The 26462-nt window shown below is 40.3% G+C and overlaps 1 protein-coding gene across 6 annotated transcripts; it reads right to left on the bottom strand.

The window, feature by feature from the left end:
• Nucleotides 1–1042: 1042 nt before the first annotated feature.
• On the bottom strand, nucleotides 1043–25604 carry uso1 (USO1 vesicle transport factor). Of its 6 annotated transcripts, XM_061680149.1 has the most exons (26): nucleotides 25332–25604; nucleotides 23790–23876; nucleotides 21531–21595; nucleotides 21140–21216; nucleotides 20920–20931; nucleotides 19664–19764; nucleotides 16580–16682; nucleotides 16446–16501; nucleotides 16242–16362; nucleotides 15475–15653; nucleotides 14431–14571; nucleotides 14262–14350; nucleotides 13250–13404; nucleotides 11853–12058; nucleotides 11162–11182; nucleotides 7623–7733; nucleotides 7124–7242; nucleotides 6843–7024; nucleotides 6176–6297; nucleotides 5961–6099; nucleotides 4623–4792; nucleotides 4122–4187; nucleotides 3941–4039; nucleotides 3721–3825; nucleotides 2941–3156; nucleotides 1043–1535 (listed from the first exon to the last, which is right to left on the bottom strand). In XM_061680149.1, the coding sequence occupies exons 1-26, from the start codon at nucleotides 25395–25397 to the stop codon at nucleotides 1461–1463; spliced, it is 2883 nt and encodes a 960-aa protein (XP_061536133.1). In that variant the 5' UTR covers nucleotides 25398–25604; the 3' UTR covers nucleotides 1043–1460. The 6 variants fall into 6 exon arrangements, with proteins under 6 accessions (XP_061536133.1, XP_061536138.1, XP_061536136.1 ...); XM_061680154.1 differs by lacking the exon at nucleotides 3721–3825; XM_061680152.1 differs by lacking the exon at nucleotides 11162–11182.
• Nucleotides 25605–26462: the final 858 nt, after the last annotated feature.

Raw genomic sequence — 26462 nt, 5'->3', positions numbered from 1 at the left:
GAATGTTGACGCCATCGTTCGTGTGTACGTCGGCGCCGTAGGGTTTCCAATAAACCAAGGATTTTAAAAACTTTTTTTTTTTAAACTGCAAATTCAATCTTAAAATGGTAACAACACTGCCACATCGTTGCTAATTGTTAACCCATGAACCTATGGTGTTTCCCATTATATGCTAGGGGAGGCTATTAGCAGCTTCCCTTTTATGAAGTATATTTACTAATCATATCTGCCAAACTCCTGCTTGTTGTGAAGTGAGATGAGTCAGCTGTCACCATAGAGCACTCATGTCAAGTTTGCGCTCACGATCGACGGCTCGAATCTAAAAAAAACTCGCAAATTGTGTCACTTGTATATCTAGGCACTACTGTACAGGAAAAGGTTTAACCAAATATAAAAAAATAATAAAAATACAATAAAATAGTTTTTTATTTGTTTTACATTTTATTACATGTATAGGGCAGCACTGTACCCTAGTGGTAAGCCAGTTTGCCCCACTGTTTGGGGAGTTGGGATCAAATCTCCGGTCTTCCTGAGCGGAGTTTGCGTGTTTTCTCCCGTGCTTGTGTGGGTTTTCTCCAGATATTCCATTCCTTTCACATGCCAAAAACATGCATTTTAAGCCCATTTAAAAAAATATATATTTTTTTTAAATAACTGTTCTCAAACTGTACTTATTTTTTTTTAAAATAAAAGGGGCAAAAATGTAATGTTTATTTCCATATATTTGACTTTACACTAGCTCTGTCCAGCCTCTTTGTCAAAAACAATAACAGTACATTGGAGCCACGTTGGTAGACGGCAAGCTGGATGTGTATTTTTAGAAAATACTGCAATGGTTGGTGCACTTTTTGTTTTTTCTTTTTCTTTTTTTTTTTTTTTTTTTTTTTTTTTTTAAATCGGCGGGTGTTTTTGCCCCTCTCTAGTGTTGAAAAAGAGAGACTGCAATGTAAAGTGAAGGACACACCCATCAGCAAAAACAAAAAATCTGTGAAAATGTGATTATAAGTGATTATAATGATAATAAATGCAAACAAGCAACATGTTAATTTAGTAAAATTTAATTTACCAACAATTATAATTCTTCCATAATCTTGTTTTCAAGTTGGCTCATAAATGTTTACACAGTATAGTTCGATGACAAAAATAATGTTTTTCCCCCGTTTTTACATCTTGTGTCAGTTTATGCAGCATATCGTAGAGCAATTGAACATTATATTTATGCTACTTTTTTAATGTGTCTAAATGTGTCAGGTGAGTTAAATGAACTTTTGTTGTTGCTGTTTTGAAGCGTGTTAACTCTAGGAAATGAACGCACTCACTTGCTCTTTTGACTCAAGATGCTAAAAAAAGGTGAACACATTGTCATGTGGGGTGTGAAGAGCAAACGTGGCAATCGCCGGAGACAGAGAGCGAGGGACACCTGCTTCGATATCAAAGTCCAAGTTCCTCTCGCTGGTCCTCTAGTCTTCTAAATCCTCGTCTTCGTCGTCCTCATCAGCCTGTTCCCTGGTGTCCAGCTCATCCTCGTCGTCCACCTGCGGGTACAAAATGTCTTCCGTGGTTCCATTTTGTTCATAAACGTAGTATGCAGGTCAACTAAAATGGCCCCCAGCCTTGTTGTAAAGCAAATAGTAGCCAGGGGGCTTTTATTTAGATGGCCGAGACCAACATACACTAAAACTCTTTGGAACTTCGGCAGGTGCTGCTGGCTTGATTAACAACAGAATTTAAACAGGCTCAGAAGTTGCCTTGTTTATACTGTCTACGAACTAAAGTAATTATATATTTTCATCGCAGATGTCGAAAGGGGGGCGTCTATTTTAGGAAGGAGCCATTACACGTGGTGGCAGGTGTCGGTCAAAGGTTGAGTAGTTTTACTTTATTTTAGTTTTACAGTGGTACCTTAACTTACGAGTCAGCCAACTTATGATTCTTTCCAGATATGAGCCATCACTCGGACGATTTTTTGCTTTGAGTAGAGAGCAAAAACATGAGACGCCCGCTAGATGACAACAAGCTATGACTGCAGCTTCGTTGCGGTGTTATTGGTATCGTTATTGCGAAGGTGTTATTATGGCGTTTCATCGTTAAATCTGTGTGGTGTGTCTGTATTATATTACCCCCTGATGGCCAAGGCACACACACGACACAATGCCCGTTGAATGAACGCAGAAGTATCAAACTAATTTTGTCATGGGCCACACTGTAGTTACGGTTTCCCTCAGAGGGCTGTTATGACTGAAAATATATAAATGTTTAATCGCCTCCTCATATTACTACATAGATAACGAATTGATGGGTAACTCGTTTTGAAATCAATTCTTTACATTCTACTTACGTTATTATGCTACATTTGAGATATGAGACTTGAGATATGAGTGTTTTGAGATACGAGCTTGGCTATGGAACAAATTAAACTCTTAAGTCTTTATTTAGTTTTAAAACAAAGATGTAGTCACCTGGCGGTGTTCTACGTGTATTATTGTAATTAAGCATTGCCAGATCCTTTCAGTGTCATATGGCATCTTCAAAGCACAAGTACTGCAGTTTTACGTTCAGTTTTATTCAGTAACATAATCATCGTCAACAGGAATCTTTGAACGGAAGTAGTTTTATTTTATTTTAGTTTTAAAACAGAGCAGTACCGTCACCTAGTTGCATTTTGTGGGTATTTCAGGCATTAATAAGTGATGTGATATTGCTCATAATGTAGCCAGACTCCTTGCTACTTCACAGTAAGGTCAATTTCTGGTTTTATGGTTATCATCATCAGGTATCTTCAAAAGTTTTATTCTATTTCAAAATTAACAGAGTGATACAGTCACCAAGTGGCGTTTTATAAATATTTCTGGAATTACCAAGTGTTGACAGGCCCTTTCCTACATCACACTAAGCTCCATTTCCAGTACTAAGGTTATCATCATCAGTTCTACTGTATACCATCTCTCCGAGGCCTTTGAGTCTCTGCCTGAGGTTGTGGATCTTCTGGTCCTGGTCGGCCAGCAGCATGAGCAAGTCGTCCTGCTCCTTCTTGGACTCGAGGACGTCCGCTTCAAGCTTGGCCGTCTCCGTCTGCAGGATGGCCGCCGAGCTGGTGGCTGAGGCCGCCTGCTGTTCCAGCTGCGCCCGCCCCTCTGTCAAGCCCCGGACCTCCTCCTGAGGAGTGGACGACGACATAGGAAAGGGTATACAGTGAGTTTTATAGTTTTACCCCTGCCTCAATCTTTAATCACATTTAATCATATTAAAAAAATATTTTTATACAAATTGTAAACATACTTTAACACAAACAAATTGCAAGCATAGAATGAATAGAAAATACTGTGCATATTGTACTTTCTTTGTGTTACATATATGCCTTTAAGGGGCGGGGCCTGGTGGGGTGGTGTCAGGTCAGACTGCAGTTCTGTGTGAGGGTGCTCATTTTGTTTATATGTTTTACTGTTTCCCAGCATTCAATAAACAGCTGAAAAGTGCATCAGTGTGGGTCTCCTTTATCACATGCCAGGATATTACAGTAAGTATACTGTAAAGCCCCATAAAGAAAATATTTATTGTCAACCGCAATATAGCCGGGATTTCCGCGACACAAAAAAAAATATATATACATATACACGGTATAGCAAGTGCGCAAACGAGGAACCCCAATATAGCAGGTGAAAACTGTAACCAATTTAAATAATTAATTTAAGTTCCAGCGAGAGATATTTTTCCACACACTTTCAGTCTCTCCGTTTCTGACGACTGCGCCGCGAGTCTGCTCTCCAGTTCGGCCACCTTGGCGGCGTCTGCTGAGGTGTCTCCGCTCGGGGAATCACCTGAAGACTGAGGAGTTCCAGTTTGATTATGAACTACATCAAGTGTGTGTGTGTGTGTGTGTGTGTGTGTGTGTGTGGGGGGGGGGGGGGGGGGGGGGAGTTCTAAATTTGCCTGTCTTTACCTCAGTTTCAGCTCCTCTAAGCAGGCCTTCGTTTTTCGTCTTCAGCTGGCTGATCTCGGCTGCCTGGGACTGGACCTGACTCCTCAGAAGCTCCAACTCCTGGAAGCGACACCAAGTGATGATGATGATGACTAACACAAGCACGATGTATCATCATCATCTGGGGTGATGTGACGGTCACCTTGAGGAGTTCTGTGTTGTCTGAGCCAACTGTGGCACCCTCGGTTGGCTGAGACCCCTCGGACCGCTAAGAGAACAAACAAGCATAGAAAATTAATGCACAGTATGCATTTGTGGTGTAGAGTGAAGCCCCGCTATTCACGGGGACCGAGCCCTGCCACAAATAGCGAAAATCTGCGAATAGGGGAAACGGGCTGCATAAGGTGTGCGGAAAATTCTTGATCTTCAGGGTACTTCAACAAAAACATGTCACTAACATGTTATTAAGACACCTGAGAACTGTTTTGAATTCCGGGAAAAAAACACAATATGGCTCCTTTGAGGCAGTCAAGATTCCAAGGTTTCCTTCATACAATTTTGAACACCTGAAAATGGAGGTCCTCTAAATAACACGGCTTTCATTCCTAAATGGTAATTAAAGTCGAAAGTCAACATTTTAGTCATGTTAAATTTTACTCAAAATCCACTGTGGTGGTGTACAAAGACAAAAGTCACTACTAACCAGGGCGTTAATGATGGCGTCTTTTTCACTGAGCTGTGTCTGGAGGAGGGTGTGTTGACTGCGCAGCTCCTCCATCTCCTCTCGAAGTTGCGCCACCTCTTCGGTCTGCATGCCATTGAAGTGGGCACCGTCTCCCAGCGTATTGTTGGCGTGACTCGGGTTTTCCTTACCTATACACACACACACACACACACACACGTAAAATCCATATGATCAGGGGTGGGCTAACTTTAGTGCTCGAGGTCCACGTTTGATTTTTAAAACGGACAGATGGGCCAGGTCATTCATAGTGGGGGTATGAGGTTAAAAAAGTTACAAGTGTATGTAAAATATGTAAACTAATTTATTTTAATAAAAATAATGTTTTATTGTATTATTTATAATTAATCATAACTAATCAATTATTTCATACAATAAAAATAGTAGTTATATATATTTGTAAAATACCCACTATTTCGCTTATGAGTGACAACGGAAAATTGGTAAAATTGGCCCGAAAAAAAAAAAAAAAAAAAAAAAGTAAACTAAACAATTAGATCCCTACCTTTTTTTCTCATAACACTTAGAATAGACTGTCTCAGATAAAGAAAATTCCAATAAAGATTTTTAAAAATACAAAGATATTAGTAAAAGTCTTTGTTTTATAATTATTACCATTTCATTATTTATAATGAATCAATTGACTATTATTAAATGAGATTAGGACAGCAGCTATCAAATATTTTTAGCATTGAGTATTCTACCGATTATCCCATCGATTAATCTGACAAAAATAGACTTTGTATGATTAAACACAGTATCATTTGCATATAAGATGCAGGCTATTTTAAATTGGCTAACATCGACATTACCTTGTGTTGGCGATCGTAGACGGGCTGTTGTGGTACACATCACACTTCATCTTAAATGTGTAATGTTCCCAACCACTGAACATTCAGTCTTTAACAGACTCTTTCCTCCTGACTCGCTGCTATCGCGCCAACGTATTTCTACATAGAGTAATGTGTGCAACTGATGTAACAGTCTGCGGAAAAAAACGATACTGTGAAGCTTTGAGGCAAAGATATTGCTTTGACCTTTTCCTGTAATCGAATTATTTGATCAATTATTGATGAATGAATGAAAAAAAAACAAATACATTTTAATTAACCAATTTTAAGTAAACAAAAATAAATCAGCTAAATTAATGCAATAAATATTACACGACAAATGATAATGCAAATGCTTAGTGGGTCGGAAGAAAGAACGGAGCGGACAATATGGGGCCATAATTTTCGCATCCAAAGCATTCAATGGTGGTGGCATTATTCAGCTATGCGGTGAGGTAGGTGAACGCACCCAGCTTGAGCTTGAGGAGGTTGTACTGGTCCTTGTGCTGCTGGATCTGGCTCAGCTGCTGGCCCATGGCGGTCTGCATCTGTTCAGTCTGGGTGGTCATGGAGGATACCTGCTCCTTCAGCTCCTGTATCTTGGAGTCCTGACCACAGACGGAAAATCAGTTGCAGAAGTACTTCAGGGCACAGCGCGTATTTTCCTCAAGAAGGGGGGCTTACTTGTTCTCTGATCAGCTCTTTGTACTGTGTGACGATGTTGTCGTGCTGCTCCAACGTCTTCTTGACCTCCTCTTCCTTCTTCTCATCCTCGCTGGACTTGTGCACCGCTTTGGTTATCACACCTGTTTACATCGGAGGGGAAAATCAGTTTTGAAGTATTCTGGAAAATACGCTTCAAAAGTCATACAAAACGTGACGAAACAGAACGTTTGAGTTTTTCTTTGGCTTTTTTTTGGGGGGTGGTATAAAAAGAAGGAACAAATGATAACGTATCTCCCTAGTATCAAAGGATGAACACCACATGCTTTTTCTTTGGCTCAATTTTCAAATAGATTGGCTGTCATCACACAAGACTTTACAAGTAACTTACATGAGCTCAGTCCAGCCAGCATAAAATGTTCAACTATGCACATTTTGCTTTTTTCTCCATATTCAAACTGATTGACTGCCCTTACAAATGCCTTTTCACCTCTCAAGGCTTTTAATATCAATTATTATTACAAGCCCTGTTAGCTTTTACTCTTCTATGGAATGTCAAATCTAACTTAAAACCTCACCTGGACAGTTATCATAAAGGTTTTATGATGGGGAAGTTTGAAACCAATTATTTCTATTTGCATCATTTCCTATGGGTGAAAGGTAAAACTCAGGTTTCCCGTGTACTGACCCTCCAGTTCTTTGACCAGCTTGGTGAACTCATGGTCAAAGAGCATCTGATCCGGTGATGGGAAAACCGGCTGCGGCTTCTGGGCGGCGCGCGAGTACAGCTCGTGTTTTGTGACAAAGCCCAGCTTCTCCACAAAGTTCTCCTTGCCGATACGCTTCTCGATCAGCTGCTTTAGCTTCTCTCTGAGGAGGAAGAGAAGCAATCCCCCCCAAAAAAAGAAACAAATCTTGGGCCGCAAGTAAACAAGTGATCTTGTAGCATGGCAGAGGCGAGGAGCTCACTTGGTGTAGTTTTCAAGCGAGTTGTCATTGTAGTAAATGCAGATGCCCAGCAGCAGCGCACACAGGCCCTGCACCAGACGTTCATCCTCTCCCAGGTTCTCAGAGATCTGTGCTGTGAGCTTTTGCAGCCAAAGAGTCAAGGAAAATAACAGAAAACAATTTACATTAGCAGTGAAGACAACCATTATAAATGTGTGCATATGTTTTAGTTGACTAACTGTGGGGGCTAGGAAGCTAACCTAGGTTTACTAATGCTCATTTACCAAACTTCCTGGTCACAGAAACAATCAAATATTTCAATCAAACTCAGTCCTGTGGCGTATTTTGCAATTTCATATTTTTGATCAGAGCTTAAAATTTAATTACGAAATTTCTCCCCCCCCCCCAAACATTTAATTACAAAATAATCATTCACTCTATTTTTATTTTTGATTGCAAATTGAAAACAGAGAGAACATATGAAACATGGATTGAGCATGACTCCCCACTCCAAGGATACAAAGGGGACATTTTCCTGATTGTGCAGAAAGTGTGTAACGGCGATGGGGCAGTTGTTGATCCACGTGCACAGCAGCATGAGGAGACCCACCCTGGTTTGCACCCTGCTGCCCTGTGAAACACAACACAGACATCTTGAATAATATTATATAAATCAGAATTACTGCAGGAAGCAGCCACGGGAGATGACGTGCATGTTAATCAAATTCAACGGTGACTGCATAAAATTGTCTTAAAAAGATTTATGAGGGTGCTACATGGCAGCTAAATCTAAACAAAAGGCAAACAATGAAATGTGTAATGTTCAGTCAAATTTTTGCATCTTAAAAAAAAACAAAAACAAAAATTAATAAAATTACTTCCCACAATTAGTTACAAGCATCATTTACACTGCTTGAAAATGTTTTAAAAAGTAATAGTTTTTTGTACCTTTTAAAATTAAAAAGAAAAAAAGGCGGGGTACACCCTGAACTGGTTGTTATTTTATATTTAAATGAAACAGTTTGTTATTTAAAATGTTTTCTTTCTGAAAAATGTTTTTTTTTTTTTAAATGTTATTTTTCAAACATTTTGAATAACAATGTTTTTACTATAAGTTGTTATATTTTGTTATAAAATTTCCCTTTTAAAATGTTTTAAATTATATAATTTAATCACAATAAATATAAATAAAAAGTTTAAATTTTAAAATTGCTTGAAACATTTTACAATCAAAATATTTAACAATAAATGTTTAAATAAAAAAAATGTAAACTTAAAAAATTACATTAACTCTCCGCCCATCAAAATTCTGCATTTATCAGAATTTTGATGGGCGGGGAGGGGGGCGGGGAATGAAAGAGCCTTCACGCTATTAATAGGGTTAGGACAAAAAAAAATAAAAAATAACAGCAACAGCAGATGTGGTTAGGTTGAGCAATACATGCATATCTTACAACATAATCTTGGAATAGAGGGGAGAGAAGACATTTCTCAAATTAATATTACACAACACGACAGGGTTTTTAATACAGACTAAATATTTAACTGTCCAAGTGATTTTCTTTCATCCATAATGAATCATTCCACCTCTTGCAGGGAATAAAAAGTGTTTTGTTTTAAAACCACAGTGGAGAGGCAAGAAGCTGCAGTTGCAGGCTGCGAACCACATGCAACAAGCTAAAAACTTAACAGCATTTCAGAACCTATGCAGCTTAGAGGAGGGGGGGGGGGGGTTTGGGAGAAGAAACAAAAAATAAAAAAAATAAATCACCTTTTCAGAATTTGTCTCCAAGTAGGACGCAATGCACAAAAGTGAAACAAAAAATTTACTTATTGGACAAACAAAGCAGAATGAGCTTCCCTGTATGTGTGAATGTTGTCTTCATACTGTAGAAATATGCTCAGCACTCACTGTACGAGTATTTGCACTGCAGGCCACCCATGTTACTGCAGGCCAACATGGGTAAAAATGGTGTACTACATTTGCACAAAAAGACACTGTGCCTAAAATACACCCCACACACACACACACACACACACACACACACACACACAAAGAGAAAATATATAATACATAGTGCCAGTATGGGCTTGTAGAACACCTGCAGAGTAGACGCTGCATCTGTAAAACTGGCATTTTCGGCGCTGGTTAAAGAAGTATTTTTGCTGCTTGCGAATAATAATTTTAATGCTAATATTTTGGGCGTGTGGTAATTGATGATGATGCAAATGTTGTGAATCATTATAATTACCCTTGACACGATCAGGATTTTTGGGGACGATCAGAGTTGGAAAAAAAAACGATAACCGATCACCGATCCGAGAACAAGATGGAGGAATGTGTCTATTTAAATGACCTGTTCATTTACTGTATATACTAGTGTACTTAATTGCTCAAAATAATTACATTTACAATAAATAATGTATCTTTGTTCATCTATTTATGCCAGTGAGGCATAGTGACAGACAGAACAAATGATAAATGGTCTTCTATTAGATGGCCGGAAGTACATAAGAGTAATTAATGTATCCACTTTTTGTGAAATCTTTTGTTTGTTGGTGTTCCGTGAAATTTTTCAATTGTAAAATATGTTCCTTGGCTCCATAAAGGTTGGAAATCACTGCTCTACTCAGTCAGGTCAAACCAACATTTCATGACAGAAATAATGGGTGCTAACTTACTTTAATTAAATTACTTTTTTTTTTTTTATTAAATTACTTCACCCACACCAAAACTTTAGAGCATGATTCGGCAGAACGGCGGCATGTTTACGTCCAACCGTTCGTGGTACGACTAGCTTGCTATGCTACAAAACGTTTTGTTGCCTGCTTGCGCGCGGTATTGTATTAAAAGTACGGGAACATACCTCAAGCAAGCTTTAAACGAACATCCTCTCCTGTCCTGAGCACCGGTGACCCCCAACACGTTTTTTCCCCATTTTGTCCTTGTAATACAAAGTCGGCGAGCTCCACTCTTGTTGTCGTCCCCACGGTATCCGGTCGCATTTGAGTTGACAAGATAAAAGCCCAATGATCGTAAAAAAACGGGATCCGGTGGTATCAGAATACAAGATTTTATTGCAGTAGTCTGGCAATCGTGAAAGAGCAAATTTGTCTTGTAGTCTGAGCTGGGCATTACGTGTTGTCTGTCTCAGATGTGTTGTCTGTTCCACACCGTTGACGATGTTTTTTTGTTGTTGTTTTTTTTAATAACTTTATTGGCCATCAGATATTTCCAATACTAAGTCAAAAGACGTACGACAAGGCTAGAAATAAACTAGCTTTTGGATTCAAATATACTGTGCACGATGGCGACGCGGAGTAAATGTCTTTTGCGGAGCCGATCAATGACCGGCTATTATGACATTAAAGCCGATCAGCATAAAATGCTAAATATCGTCCGATACTGATCGGCCCGATAAAATCGGTGTAAAGTCTAATTATAATATATTATAAATGGTAATAATACAAGTTATTCCAATTAAACATTGGGGGTGTCAATTGTTTTTTGTTAAGCTGGCAGTCAACCTGGCAATTATCCACCTTTGAAGGTAACATTATCAGATAGAATTCATATCATTCAAATTTCAGAATTATAAATTCTTATAATTATTTCAATATAATAAATTGATGATTGAATTGATGAAATAAATGATAAAAAAAAGACTTAATTATCATTATAAAAATTAATATGTCCAAATAACGTCCCTCTCCCCAACAGAATACAATAACCGTTTAGTCCCGCAAATGCCAGTAGATGCCTGGCACTCTGCAGTTGAGTAAACAAATGCTAAGCAGGGCCCCTACATGAAGAAATACAGTAACTGAAAAGCCAAAAAGGGCAATTTTTGCACCAGTGCAGCCTGATAAGCCACAGGGAAGAAAGGGGAACCACGAGTTGCTAGTCACCATTATCCCTTTCACACACACAGCGCCCCACCATTAAAAAAAAAAAACACCTTCCTCCTACACAAGCCAGGCCGAGAAGCAGCAAAAAAATAAAAACACACACACACCCTCAAACAACACACAAACACATGTAACACGCACTTTACTCACCCGCCGGCTGATCTTATCACCCTGAAAAACCACAACGTGACACCGCTCTAATCAATGAGACTCAAACTTTGACTTCTCAAACGTTTCGGGTTCAGGGACCCCTTAACAGGAGAAAAATCTTTCCAAGGCCCCCCTAACCGCAATGCCAGTTAAACATCACTACCATGTGTACCCCTAAATGTCAAAGGTACGGTGATTATCAAAATGCAGTAGAGAAGAGGTGCGTGAGCTCCCTCTAGTGCTATGCGAGAGAAGCACTGCCTAAGTGGAGTTCAATTGCATTTAACTTTGAAGTTCAAAGCATTTGCATTTAATCTTTTCGGACGGTTTGTTTACTACAATAGAGAAATGTGTTATTGTAATTAGAAAAAAAACGTATTCCAGTAAACGTTTTTTCTACTTATAGCTTGAAACAAGTGGAAATTGTCTAAAAACGTAAATATTTCAGGTGAGTTTAGACGACAAATGGTAAGATGGAGTTTTGCAGTGAATAACATTTTTGAAAATGACACAATCAAAAAAAATACCTAATTGTATTTTGTATCATTAATTTAAGTTCTAATTATTTTGCGGACCCGCAGGCTACGGCTCGCAGATGCCCAGAGGGGTCCGGGGACCTGTTTGAGAACCACTGCACTCAAACACTATCCCCCACCCACAACACCTTAACGTCTATTTCTCGCCTGTCTACCTGGGAGAGGATGTTGGTGCACTGCTGCAGCAAGGACACAGGAGGCTTGCCCAGGCTGGTGGCCAGCTGGACCCGCAGCAGCTGCTCCTTCTGGGTGAGGTTGTCCTGCAGGGCGTGCGCCAGGGCCACCGATGCACACCAGTTGGACAGGGAGTCAGCCGAGAAGAGGCCGCCGCACAGCAGCTGGCCAGCTGAGATGGAATTGGCTGAGGGGCGCACACAATACAATAGGTTGATCTTTACATTGGCGATAACACTGGAGAATAAACTCCATAACATTAAACAAACTATAACAATAGGCTCCGCCTTTTAAATTAAAATAGTTTCTGCCATCATCAAGGCAGTAAAGAGCAACATTAATTTATTGTTTGGACAGCACGTGACCTATCATTTGCATTCTGGGGGGCCACATCTTCATTCTGATTTACATCAAAACAAAAAATGGGTTCTTGGCACATATGTGAACCCTCCGCAAACTTTCAGGGGCCTCTTTCACACAGACCCCAAAAAAAATCCTATGCCTCCACAACTCACGGGGCGTCCGCCTCTCATATTCCGAGAGGGCGAAAAAGTAAGCTTGCTGCGAATGAACATCGCGGTTAGCCTTGTGTCGCTAGCTAATGAGACCGGTAGCACAGTCACTTAAAAAACATGCAAGTCTATCCTAAAATACATAAAAGCACAAGTGCAATAGCAACAGTGAAACAGAAGAATGCTAGAAGACCCACTAAAGTCATTTTCGTGATTTGTTTCTAAATAAATTTCATTTTCAGTGGCCATTCAACAGAATTGCCACTTACAAATTTCAAATTTGTCCAGCTTGTTAACAATACTATTCTCTGTGGCGTGCTAAATTTACAGGACATTTTTTGGTCACTTTAGAGGGCCTTTATTTATTTTATTTTTTTTGCCTGGCTACGATGTCGCATCTTACAATGTGCTGTGCTATGGAACACAAGACTGGCTCATTGAAGAGAAAGAAGCGCAGGGCTCCTACTATTTCCTACTATAACTACATTCAGCGTAATGCTGACTTGTATTTTAATCGTTTGTTTTTATTTGCTTCTATGCTGGTCCATTAAAATATGTCTTCCCATGAAACCAGTCTGTGGTGCAAAAAAAGGTTGGAGACCACTGTAGTATACGGTACACCCATGGTGTTGGGCAAACAACATCATTATCGATGTAGTGTGAAACTATGTGAAATCACACAGTTGTGGTGCTAAACGACACGCTTGGCATGGATCGATTTAAAAGGCACAAGCAGATAAATGGTGGATGTAGTTTTATGGTTCTGACGCAGCATCTCTCTGTCAAAGAGGCTCAACATATAAAATGGCTCCCTGCTAACGTAGGGTTGCCTATAACAGCTGACTCATATGAAGAGTGTGACTGACCGTCGATAGTGGAGGGCAGCAGAGTGGCCACGATCTCCCCTTGCCCTTTCTGGTTCTTGTACAGGAAACACTGGAAGCAGTAGAGCACAGCGCAGCGCAGCACAAAGGGTTGCCTCTCGTTGACCATAGACATGAGCAGGACCACAATGGCAGGTCTACAGTCAATGACAAGAGCAGAGTTGAGGACATTGTTCAGATGTACAGTAAACCCCTGCGCTTTGCCTATGTAGGCTGAACCCAAGAGTGATTGACAACCTCCTAAAAATATTTATAACTGACTACATTAAAGAATGATTCCAAAGCAGTAAGTTATTTCAAAGTTAACTTACAACATTGCCATTAAAAATAATAGGCTTACAGATTATTTGATTTAGAAAAAAATGCACAAGTGTGTGTCTACATTCACCTGCACAGAAAACTCTGTAACTTCCACTAACAACCCAGGCTAAACGTCACCCCACCTCCGACGTACAGAGATGTTAGTCTCTTCAACATACAGTGAACTCCCACATATTTGTGGTTTGGCATTCCCAAATTCACCTATTTGGCTATTTTTTGGGGGGAAATTATCCTTATTTGCTGAAAAACTCACCCATTTAGTTTTTCTGGTCAGGTCAAATGCAAAAAATGCATTACTTTGGCACCATCTTGTGGTATGTTGACATGGAACATCACTGTGTTGAAATGAGTTGAGGAATTTCATTTAGACAATTGAAGTGAGCTGAGGAATTTCGTTTCAACCAAATTAGTGCTTTGCCGACCATTTTGTGGCATCTATAGGCAATTACAAATTTTTCGGGTGGCATCTATTGCAGATTTTCCTGGTTCGTTGCGGGGCTTGGTCGCTACCCTCCACGAATAGCGGGGGTTTACTACTTTGTTATTTAGCCAGGGCTTTACCGCCATCTTGTGGCATTTAAGGGCTTTGCAAAAACAGTACAAAAACATTGATAGATGAGTTTTTCAGCAAATGAACGAGGGGATTACTGTACTTTATATTGCAGTGTTTTACCTAGGTGGGTTCGATGGTGCATTGACGGATGCAAAGTAGTCTTGGTTGACCTGTGACCCCCTGATGACTTCTGACACAGTGTTGATGGTCTGTAAGGAAGCAACGACATACGGTTAGAAAAACGGAACAAGCCTACTTCTCCAATTGTCTACTACCAATTGCAATTTACCTCGGTGAGGATGTCTGCCGGCACGCCGGTGGCCATGAGGATGGTGCACAGCTGCTGTAGCAGGCCACACTGATACATGGACTTCTGACAGCTGGCCGTAGCTCCCGGCGAGTTCACCGGTGACACCATGACTCGCACCAGCTGGGATCAACCAACACAACACAGAGCATTTCGGTTGTGTCTCTATAAAACAGAGCGAGGGCTGAGCGATTACAATTTTACTGATGAAGTGTCTATGTCAGGAAAATATCCTTTTTTTAAATTCTTTTTAATTTTAAGATTCATTTGTTGGCTTCCGTAGTTTAAAGCGCATTCCCGCTGACGTGCACGTCATACAGTAACAACGTGGGTGTGACAAAGTAGTTCACCAAAGCACAGTGATTTGGCAATTTGATCGCTAGATTTAGCAACTTTTCCAACCCCTCTAGCGACTATTTTTCAAAAAAATGGCGTGGCAGTTTAATTCCTACTAAGAAACAGAGAACACCAAGAGCAGAACTACTTTCACATCATTTTTCGTATGGCAAGAAAGGAGCCCAGTGGAAGGCAATTGTATAGTCGTTGATGCTAAACTTTACCAAAGACAGTGCCCATTTATATGTTGCAAAAGCAGTGATTTATCCACATATTGGAAACTTTTGACCCCACCTATGTGCTTCCAAGCAGCAAATACTTTGCGGAGGTCGCCGTGTCTCAGCTGTACAGCTCTACATGAGAAAACACCGTAGGAGAGCTAGCAACGGATAAATGCAACAGCTGAGCCATGCAGTTTGACAGCGCATTTTATGATGTTCACTCATTAAAGGATTACGATTTTGACCAATGGTACATTTTGTCAAGGGGAAGCACTTATTTTCCAATAATCTGTAAAAAAAAAAAAAAACATCTATAATTCATGAGGAAGTTGATAGTTAATGCTGGGGGGGACGATCACAAGCGGAAATAGGATTTTTGTGAAAGAAAAGAGATTTTATGTTACCAGCCTTAAACAGTGTTTTATTAAAAGAAAATACAAAAAAGCCCAACAATGATGCTGTATGGTACCTGCAGCATCAGGTGGAGGTTGGTGACCTTCTGTGCTGACCAGCCCGAGTTGTCATCGCCGACCTCGAACCACGGCCTCATGCGCTGAATGAAGGAGCCCTCCTTGAAGAAGTTCTGGTTGGAGCTGTTATTCTTGAGGAGGTTGCGCAGTAGCAGCAGGCAATCCTCGACCACAATGCCTGTGCACAGACGTGACACGCAATATTTAGTGTATCTTTATTGGAGGAAATACACCAGGGTGGATTGTATTTACAAGGGATTAAATCACTACAATAACATGTTAGGCACCAGCATAGACCCCGGCTATTATTGGGGGATAGGGACCAGGCCCGATCGTGAACAGCCAAAATCCGCGAATAACTGACGCCCATTATAATTGCATTGAAAAGCTCGCATCTAGAAGAACTCCTAAGTAGGGTCACTCATAGCTCAAGGCACCACTGTATTAGAGCAAATTGCAGGATGAGAAAATTAAATCCTCTGCACATTGTGTGGGTGGGAAAAGACCAACTGGTTTGATTAAGGGAGACACACACACAACGATTTTTAACATCGTCACCAATTTTTTAAATGTGATCAAATGTGGCACTTGAGCACAAACGTTTGCCCACCCCTGCATTAAACACTACCTGTACAGGAAATGTTTTGTGAAGCTGGCTGTTTCGACCTAGAATAGATTCATTAACAATTCATGAATTTATTTATGAACAAATCAAAGATACTGTCCACTTATATAGTAAGAATTCCTGCAGTGGAGCTCCTTGTACCTCCGTCGCTGCTGCCTTCTTCTGTGATGATATCCAGGAGGCGCTCAAAGGCGTTCTCAAAGGCCACAATCTTCTGGATGGCCGCGTTGCCTTTGGTCAGTTGCTGGAGCAATAGCAAGCCCTGCGGGGATGGGAAATGGGTCAATTTGGTTGCCATAGTGTCCATAAATCGGTATTAAAAGAAAAAAATCTGAAAGTTCTCACATCGTTGCGTATCACTTCTCTGGAATCGGCCAATAGGTCCATCAATCTGGAGACACCTGCAGGTGAAAATATATGCTCTATACATACCGGAAAAAGCTAGAGGACATGCGGCAAACAATGGATCACAAACGCACCCATGGGGCTGACCAGGATGATGCTCTGTAGCTGGACACACTGGTTCCTCAGGAGGGCCGTCAGCAGCTTCACAGCGGGCCAACGCACGTGGAAGTCAAACTCCTACAAGAAAAACGTGCAACGAAAGACAGCGCAGACGTGGTATCTGTAAAGCTGACGTTTACTGCAAAGTTGAAAGAGAAAGTACTGCAGCGGTGCACTTACAAAAAAAATTATTCCCGCAAATAGTGACCAGAGACATTTATTATTCAACTGCAGATGAGCAAAAGCCAATTATTCAGCGTGAGGTATTTATACGCATTCATATTTTGGGAATAACATTACATATTACACCACCTGTCAAGCAAAGGGATGCATCAATAATATATTATTAAGTATTATAAACATTTATTTGTTAACTAATATCAGGGTATAATAAAAAAATACATGGAAAAATAATAATATTGTCTATTATAGAGAGACATTTTTTTCCTTTTTTACTGATAAGTCAAGGGAGCGGTGGACTCGCGGGAGGCGTTTTTCTTTAGTGGATGACACACCCACTAACCAATTGGGCCTTCCCCCGCCAAACCCAAAATCACTCTACCTGCCGTCCACAGTTCCACTCGCCCCAGCCCCTGACTTGCTCATCCAATCACATTCAGACACCTTCGCAGCCTCACAGACAGTCAGAACTTATAGAGTTTACCAATTCACGGAACACTACTGCGGGATTGCTACAATACTAAGAAGCATCCTCCTCTCAAACACCAACTGTCCTCATGTCTTCCCTCACGACATCCATCAACCTTCTCTTTGGTCTTCCTCCAGCTCTCTTGCCTGGCAGCTCCCTCCTCATCATCCTTCAACCAAAATACTCAGTATTTCTCCTCTGGACGTGTCCAAACCATAGAAGTCTGCTCTCTCTAACTTTGTCTCCAAAAGATTGAACCTTGGCTGTCCATCTGATGAGCTCATTTCTAGTTTTATCCAACCTGGTCACTCCGAGAGCGAACCTCAACATCTTCATTTCCGCCACCTCCAGCTCTACCTCCTGTTCTCTTCAGTGCCACTGTCTCTAATCCGTACATCATGGCTGGCCTCACCACTGTTTTATAAACTTTGCCCTTCATCCTAGCAGAGACTCTTCTGTCCCCTTCCTCCACCCGTTCCAACCTGCTTGGACCCGTTTCTTCACTTACTGACCACACTCACCATTGCTCTGGACGGTTGACCCCAAGTATTTAAAGTCCTCCACCTTTGCTATCTCTTCCCCCTGTAGCCTCACTCTTCCCCCACCACCCCTCTCACTCATGTACATATATTCTGTTTTACTTAGGCTAATCTTCATTCCTCTGCTTTTCCAGTGCATGCCTCCATCTTTCTAACTATTTCTCCACCTGCTCCCTGCTTTCACTACAGCACACCTCACCGCTGTTCTGCTGCCCCCGTACATGTCCTTTATTATTCTAACATACTTCTCTGCCACTCCAGACTTCCGCATGCAGTACCACAGTTCCTCTCTGGGTACTCTGTCATAGGCTTTCTCTTGATCTACAAAGACACAATGTAGCTCCTTCTGACCTTCTCTGTACTGTTCCATCAACATCCTTTAGTCTCTCCTCGGCCCTCTCAGTGTACCACATCATCTTAGTTAACCTTTTTCCTTGTATGATTTCCTGTGATGTGAGGTTCCACCACCAAGTCTCCTTCTCTCCTTTCCTGCCAGAAGATACACCAAGTACTCTCCTGCCTGCCTCTCTGATCACCTAGGCTGTAGTGGTCCAGTCTTCTGGAAGCTTCTCCTGTCCACCGAGAGCCAGTCTCACCTCTTCCCGAAAAGCTGCACAACACTCGTCCTGTCTCAGCTTCCACCACATGGTTCTCTGCTCTGCCTTTGTCTTCCTAATCTTCCTCCCCACCACCCGAGTCATCTTACACACCACCATCCTATGCTGTCTCGCCACACTCTCCCCTACCACTACTTGACAGTCGGTAACCTCCTTCAGATTACATCGCCTGCACAAGATGAACACCTGTGTGTTTCTACCTCCGCTCTTGTAGGTCACACTATGTTCCTGCCTACAGCCATTTGCATCCTTTTTGCAAAGTCTACCACCATCTGTCCCTTCAAGTTCCTTTCCTAGATGTCATACTTACTCATCACTTCTTCATCACCCCTATGTCCTTCACCAACATGTAAATTACAATCTGCACCAATCATGACTCTCTCTCTGTCTGAGATGCTCAGAACTACTTCGTCTACTTCGTCAATTTCAAGTTTCTGCCTCATCACTCGATCTGATGCTCTTTTCACCGCCAAGACATTCTTAGCCAACTTTTCTTTTAAAATAACCCCGACTTCATTTCTCTTCCCATCTACACCATGGTAAAAAATTTTTAACCCTGCCCCTAAACTTCTAGCCTTACTGCTTTTTCACCTGGACACACAATAGATCAACCTTTCTCCTAATCATCATGTCAACCAACTCCCGAGATTTTCCTGTCATAGTCCCAACATTCGAAGTCCCCACATTAAGTTCTAGGCTCTGTGCTTTCCTCTTCTCTTTCTGCCGAAGAACCCGTTTTCCACCTCCGCTTCTTCTTCTTCGACCCACTTTGACTTCCTGACGCAACCCTCTGCATTTATCCAGGCTTGGGACGGCCCTACAGTTTGCACTGGCTTGTGTCCCCCATAGACTTGCATATTTTGCAAGTGACCGTGCTCCCGGTTACTTTTATATAAAAAAAATAAAAAAATTAAAAAAATATTGTATTCCACACATTTAAGGTAAAGCTACTTGTTTTCTGTGAACCGTCCATGTTAATGCCAAAATGTGATTGGCAATTAGTTCATTTAAAGCTCTGTCATTGCAGAGAGGTAAAGTCAATGCTTCGACTAATCCGTTCAACCCCTAATATATATCATCAAATAATATAAAAACACATTTATATAAGTAAAGCCCTCATCTCTTGAATAAACGCCTGGTACTCAATGTAGTAGACTAAATAAAGGTCCCCCGGCCACTATGTGAGGATAGTAGGTGGTACTATTACCCCTAATGGTAAGGCCATTCCCCCCCCCATCTCTCAGAGAGCAGTACCTCCAGCATGGTGAGGAGCAGCGTGATGTGTTCGAAGTCCTGGATGAAGGCCTCTGTGAACTTGGCGCCCAGGTCATCTGCCTGCTTCTGGGAAGTTTCATCTGTACAAAAAAAAAAAAAAAAAGAGGCGGAAATAAAAGGTGAGGTTGTGCCAGAAGCACAAGGAAACACAGGAAGGAATTTGCCTTATTCAGTTAGTTGTCGGCTATACTACAACACTGTGAAAGCTCCTTAATTCGATCAGTAGTTTAACTATAGCCTTCTTCACACAGGGATCAAGCAAAATTAACGCCTAACAGAAGTGAAGTGGGATATTGCACTGGTTCAAGTTATACAATCGATATATAATCGCACACCCCTTAAAATATCATTTTTTACTAAATAAATGGATTATTTATCCATTTTTAGTAACGATGCTCTATTTTCTTTATTTAGAATGCTGTTAATATGAGGTTTGGCCGCAGAGGTGCTTTCTGGGTTTTTCGGGAAACCATGCAGCCGCACGCCTTGACTGGGATTAGTGGAACAGCCGACAGCCACACAACGAAGCATTTTGCCAAAAACTGACCAATACTAAAGGCTTCGTTATACTCACGCGGGCGGCGACCGTGCCAACGCCACTGCGGCTGTCCCTCGCGTAGTTTGCCTTTGTACTCGAGCGCAACCCACTAGCGCTGTTTTGAAAGTGTGCTGCAGTTCTCCAAGTCGGGGGTGTCGCTACGGCTAGCTTTGGATAGGACACCACAGGGTGGAGTTTCCGCTGCATTTGTTTGGGTCATTTCCGGTAGCCGTTTTTACTTTGCTTTCATTTATAAAGGAACAAAGCAACAACATTGGCGACCGCCAATGCCGGGATCAGGATTTCAAAATCCTGCTTGAGCCTGCCTCTATTCTGTACTGGTTCTCTCACCTACCAAAGATGTGCATTCAGAATTGTTTTCAGAATCATTTCTTTTTTCCCCCCCACATCTGACGCTGACATCTTCTAATTATCTGATTGTGGGATGTTGTGTTGCTGGATGAAAGTGCACACCATTGTGGCCCGATTTTGGCTGGGTTCCATTTAAAAGGCAAAGCCGTACAGCTCCTTTGAAGCCGTCTAGCTTCAGGAGAGTAGCAATGGCAACGCAAGTGTCTTTAAATGCATTACTAATGATTGCCTTTTTCAACAATGAGCTATGACTCGTGTGGTAGCTGGTGTATGGTAATGGTAAAAAAAGGGGGGGAGCAAGCATGCACAGTGAAAAAAGTTTTACCTTCTGATTCGTCTGTGAGGTTAAGACATGGAAGAGAAGAAGAGAGAGACGACACACTTTACATTTAAAACAGACACTGTCGGCGTACAGGAGGAGGGCAATGCACACAGTGATTGTTCACATGAAGAACAGCAAATGTCAAAGTTGACAACTATGTTGCCTTTTTTAATCATTACTATTAAATTCAATATTTCTAAATCAGTGACGGCGTGTTCACTACCTTGCTCTTCTTCCTCGTCGTTGCAGATGATGTTGTACAGCGTGTCCAAAGCATAGCCAAGAATTTCAGAGTCAGACCTAAGTCAAGGAGACAAGAAAATGTTTTGTAAAGCGTGCTTTCATTCTATTTTGACAAAAGCATGTCACAGTCATGCTCATAAGACACCTGGGAACTGTTTTCAATTGCGAATTGTGACCATATATCATCATATATTTAGTTTTATTTTCGTTTCGTTTTGACACTGGCAAGCCAGCTTTGTAAAAAACATTGCTTGTACAATTAATAAAAGGTGTTAAGGCAGTGAAAGTTTCAGTGTGAAACGGATTATTTTTCCTTAGAATTTTTTGTTTTTCCGGATGCCAAAACGAGTCTTAAACGCATTGATACGTACCTGTCAGTTTGCAGGATGTTTATCAAGTGATCCATCGCTTGTGTGCCAACCTCCATGCGATATTTCTACAAAACAAAAAAGTTAATTATTTTAAGACACGCAGGTGCAAGACATTAAAAGTTAAATTATTCAAAGCGCCATTTGTCCTGATAAACTCATGGAAATACAACTCAACACACAACTCTTGGCAATATTTAGGTCATGTTTCATGTATGATCATTTTATTGATGGCATGAAGCGTGACAGAGCAGTGAACATTTAAGCGCCACCAAAATTAGAACAGTATTTCGTTGAGTAATAGCCTTAATTCTACTAAACGGCAGGTCTGTCATCCACTTGAAAAATTAAAAGCAGCACGTAAAATACATGCCTTTTCACCTTTATGACCACAACAACCGCATAGGGCGATAGACATCTTTAGCGCAACATAGAGCAGGAGAAGCATCGGTAAAGCTGACATTTAGAGTGGAAGTTAAAATTAATTACTAAATGATATATGAGAGAGAGAGAGAGAGAGAGAGCAAGCGAGAGAGAGAGAGAGAGAGAGAGGGCTGAGGCTATTGAACATTTTAGTATTCAAGTATTATACTAAAAATTTTATCGGGTAATCGAGTATTCGCATAAATGAGATTTTTGTCATTTTTAATTTAAATATATTTTTTTAATTTCTGCTTGGTTAAAGAGGAATTATGAATACACAAGAAAAAAATAACCCATTTCACTTAATAATTTGCGACCAATTAGTTTTCTTTTTTGATAATCAACTGTTTCAGTATAAAAAAACAAGGCTTTAATTAAAAAAGGCATACACAGTCTATGTGTTACCTTCACTTGAGCAGCTAGCATTTTAGCATGTGATATAATACAGTATAGGGTCATGGCTGTGCATTTATGAGCTTATAGACCAGCTGACTGAAGTCAAATGAAGACACCTCAAGAGGAAGCACAAATACATACAAATTACACAATGGCACAACGTGAACCAATACTTTAATAGTCATGCGTAACGTGAAACAATCTTAATTGTTGGCCAACTACTGCTGCAGGCGTCAAATAATGCCATGGAACACGCATGGCCAAGCTTACAGTACTCAAACGTGTACATAAGTGCGCCACTTCTAAAGCATGCTTCTCCACAGGCTCCAAACAGACGAAATGTAACCATGTTATTAACCAAAGCTACGCTTAAGAACTTTCATTAGGTACCTAACGGACATCAAAGAAATGAGCCGCAGCTGTCAATCAAATCGTTGAGGAGCCGAAAATAGTCACCGAAAAAAAGCAGTTGACAGAGCGATGCGACAAATGAGCACAATTTAAACTTATAAGTCACTAAATAATGTACTCGCTGTGGTTCAAAGATGCACATGATCCCTGCAATGTTGTACAAATCCAAATACGGCAGCATGAAAAGTCAATTGCAGTCACTGCTTCGTGATAGATAAGCGCAATTTGGTGTTCACCTTTCTGCTCAGTCTGAAATGCACTTTTGGTCTTATTTCCCCCCGCATTTATCTCCTCTGATGTCGTCACCATCTTCTTCTTTGTTGTGTTTAACGCGGTTTGCAAACTATAATAGTGCATTTGACATTTTCCCGCTCCTTGAATCAAATATGTGCGCCTCGTATTGATGGCGTAAGCACGTTGTCGTCGTGCGTTTCCTCTGCGGAGTCTCACAATGAACTCCTTCCTGCCATTAACAGGCAGCTACTGTATACACACATAGTATCAAACTGAGAGGGCTGGCAGTGAATGAGTTAAATATGTGGATCCCAAAGCCTTTTTATTTTTTGTCCTCGAAGTACTTGAGTATTTGTTGCAGCCTTTTTTTACATTATTTCATTTACTATGATTACTCAATAATATTTTGAATTCCTACACATACTAAATATTCTAAGTTCCGCGTTTTGTCTTTCCACTGCTACTCGTGATGTTTTAGTTTAGTTCCATTTGGCAGCACCATCTTTGATTTATGATTTATTTTAGGGCTTTCTAAAATGCTAGGGTAGCCAAAAGCTAAACGAAAGATGTCAACTTGTCTGCCTTTGATAATGTTGTGAACTGTATTCACAAGTCCAAGTGGATGTCGTGCAGGTGGCTTAAAGAGTTTTCGGTACCGGTATCAAGGTAGTTTATGCAGTTATACTATCAAGATTGCAGTTTTGGTAACACAACTAAAAACTGTGAGACAGATGTGCTTACCAGTAGTTCACCTTGCTGCCCAAAAAGAATTTACAATTTGGCAACTTGATACATTACCTTTGAGAGGGATTTAAGAGCACGGACCGCATCCCTGCGATCTTCTAGGAGAGTCGACGAGGCAACTCTGTCGCACAATTTCTGGATCTGTCACCAGAGGAAGTTTTATTAGTTATAAAGCTAATGTTTCTGCCCTAAAAATGAGAAACACCAATTCTGGTGTCTTTTTGCATGGCATAAAAAAGACACAAACCACCCAATTAATGCAAATAAAGCAACTATTGTGTTTGGATCAATACTTTGCCTGTTCGGCAAGGCTTGCATTTTATACTTAAATGTTGCAGGTGAATGAATAATACTCAATCGTTGATAATGTCTTCCTATGAAACATTCGATATTATACTTAAACAAATAATTTACATCTGTCCAAGAATAATAAAACATAGATGACTGAACAGCTGTCTTTTTTTAATAATTGTTTTCCAATTATTGTTTATTTGGTACTGTTTAATGATTAAACAATTCATTATCTAAATAAACAACAACTAAGCAATATCACATGAGAGGGAGTAACCTTTTTGAAACTGAGAGCTACTTCTTGGGTATTGATTAATGCAAAAGTTAACCTTCTAGTTTGATATACATTTGTGAGGCTGCTTCAGGTGCAACTAAATGTCAATTACAGATTATTCATACCATGGCTGAAAATAACGATTTTATTTGTTTTAATTAAATTGACTTATTTGTTTCCATAAATCGATTATGATTCAGTTACTGGTTTGGGCTCTAACATGCCAGAAAATAAGGAAAAATATTGATCAATGCTTTCCAAAGTAAAAGCAGGTGTTTGTAAATGTCTTACTTTGATTTTAAAAAATAATAATAATAATCTTTCAGAAGGACTACAGAAATCTGAGAATATTTACTGTTTAGAGGCTTAAATCTGAGGATTTTGACCATTTTAAGTTAAGCAATGCCATTAAACAATCAATTATAAAAATAGTTGATGTTTAGTCGATAATTGTTGCACCTCTGATAGAAAGGACACAAACAAACCAGAAATCAAAGAATGCAGCTAAAGCAACTATGTGATTGGATCAATATGTGACTGAGCCTGTTAAGCAAGAATTGTATTTTGTACTTGAATGTTGCTGATAAACGAATAACACTCAATTGTAGACAATGTTTCAATGAAACATTCAATATTACTTATTTTTAGTAGAATCCTTGATTTATATTAAAAAATAGCATTATATCAAAGAATAACAAGACATACATGAGAGCTGTATTGAGAAAACGATAGAAAATTCATTACAATTACACTGGTTAATAATCGCTTAATATATTCAATACAAAGAAAAATAATAATAAGCTGGAGGTAACAACGCCAGTAAATGACAGGTTAGCAAAATTAGCCTATTAGCATCCACGAAGCTAATTAATTCATACTATGGGGAGACACCACATATATGGTATCGTAAAGGTTCTAAATGATGATGATAGGCATCTTTAAGTGGAGTTTAAATGCACTTTAAAACCGTCTTTGGAGTGTTTAGGAGCAAATGCTAAGCTAATCGCAGTCAGCCGGGGTTAGCTTCCTACCGTCTCCGCTCCAGTCGGCTGCGGCCCGGCTGCCTGGCCGCCCATCACTCCTCGGAAGAAGTTCATCTTTTCAGACGTCCCCTTGGGTAAGTACGACACTCCAGAATCTCCTCTAAGTGATTTGGGTGAGAAAAAAATAGATCAAGAAAAGTTTACACAATCGTGTACGTGTTTGTTTTTTTTAATTATTATTATTTATTTTTTTTTGTGAGGTGACAGAGCGACCCCGGAACTCCTCGCGGGAGAAGGAGAATGCGCATGCGCGAGGACGTGGCGCTACGTGGCCCATCAGTGGCACATTTAAAGGGCCAGAACCACAGATGTGAAATTATGTATTGGTAGATGCGACACGTCCATTTTGAGCTTCGTGCCGACGGCTACACTAAGATAGGGAGGTCAAAGTTGGCAGCGGATTTCAAGTGTTGGACGGCAAGAAAATAAGAAGATCAAGGATGCTTTTACATTGTGGTGCATCCGGTTCCATAAAATGCCGTACAATAAAGACAAGGAAACCCATCAAAGGCAATGCCTGGACATTGAAATCAAGTCATAACTCGCTCAAATCCCAATCGACTTTAAAAAGATTTACTTTCTTTGTCAATGCTAAAGCGTATGCTATCAATACAAAACAATTTGAAACAAAGCCCAAATTATATTTTTACCCGTGAAAGGTTATTCCTCGTTCCTTTGTCGCAATTGTACGGCGTTGTACGCAACTGTATGCAGCACAATGTGCTAGCATCCCTGTTCTTTAGGGCCCCTTGCCGTCTACACACGGAGTGCGATGACTACTTTGCCCCTACTAGCTTAGCGTTTCTGTAGGCACGCACCTCAAAAGAGGTGTGTCTTATCTTCCTATGTTTCTATCTATAACCAGGACAAAAATAAAATAAATAAATAAACCCATCAGGTACAACGTACAGAGCATTTTGGGACAAAATCAATAAATATATAAAAAAAATTATTAAACATGAACAAATGTGTTGAAATTGACTGTTCAATGAATTAGTTAACTACCTCTATTTACAGTATATATTTTTTTTACTGTGTAATCTTCAGGTAAATAAAAATGTACAAATCTAATATTCATTTAGCCTGAATGGAACTCCAACGTATTTGTTTAATTTTGTC

The sequence above is a fragment of the Phycodurus eques genome, chromosome 6 (genome assembly GCF_024500275.1).
Source record: "Phycodurus eques isolate BA_2022a chromosome 6, UOR_Pequ_1.1, whole genome shotgun sequence".
NCBI classification, from domain to species: domain Eukaryota; kingdom Metazoa; phylum Chordata; class Actinopteri; order Syngnathiformes; family Syngnathidae; genus Phycodurus; species Phycodurus eques.
The sequence above is the reverse complement of the archived record's forward strand: the minus strand, read 5'-3'. Positions and strand labels throughout refer to the sequence as shown.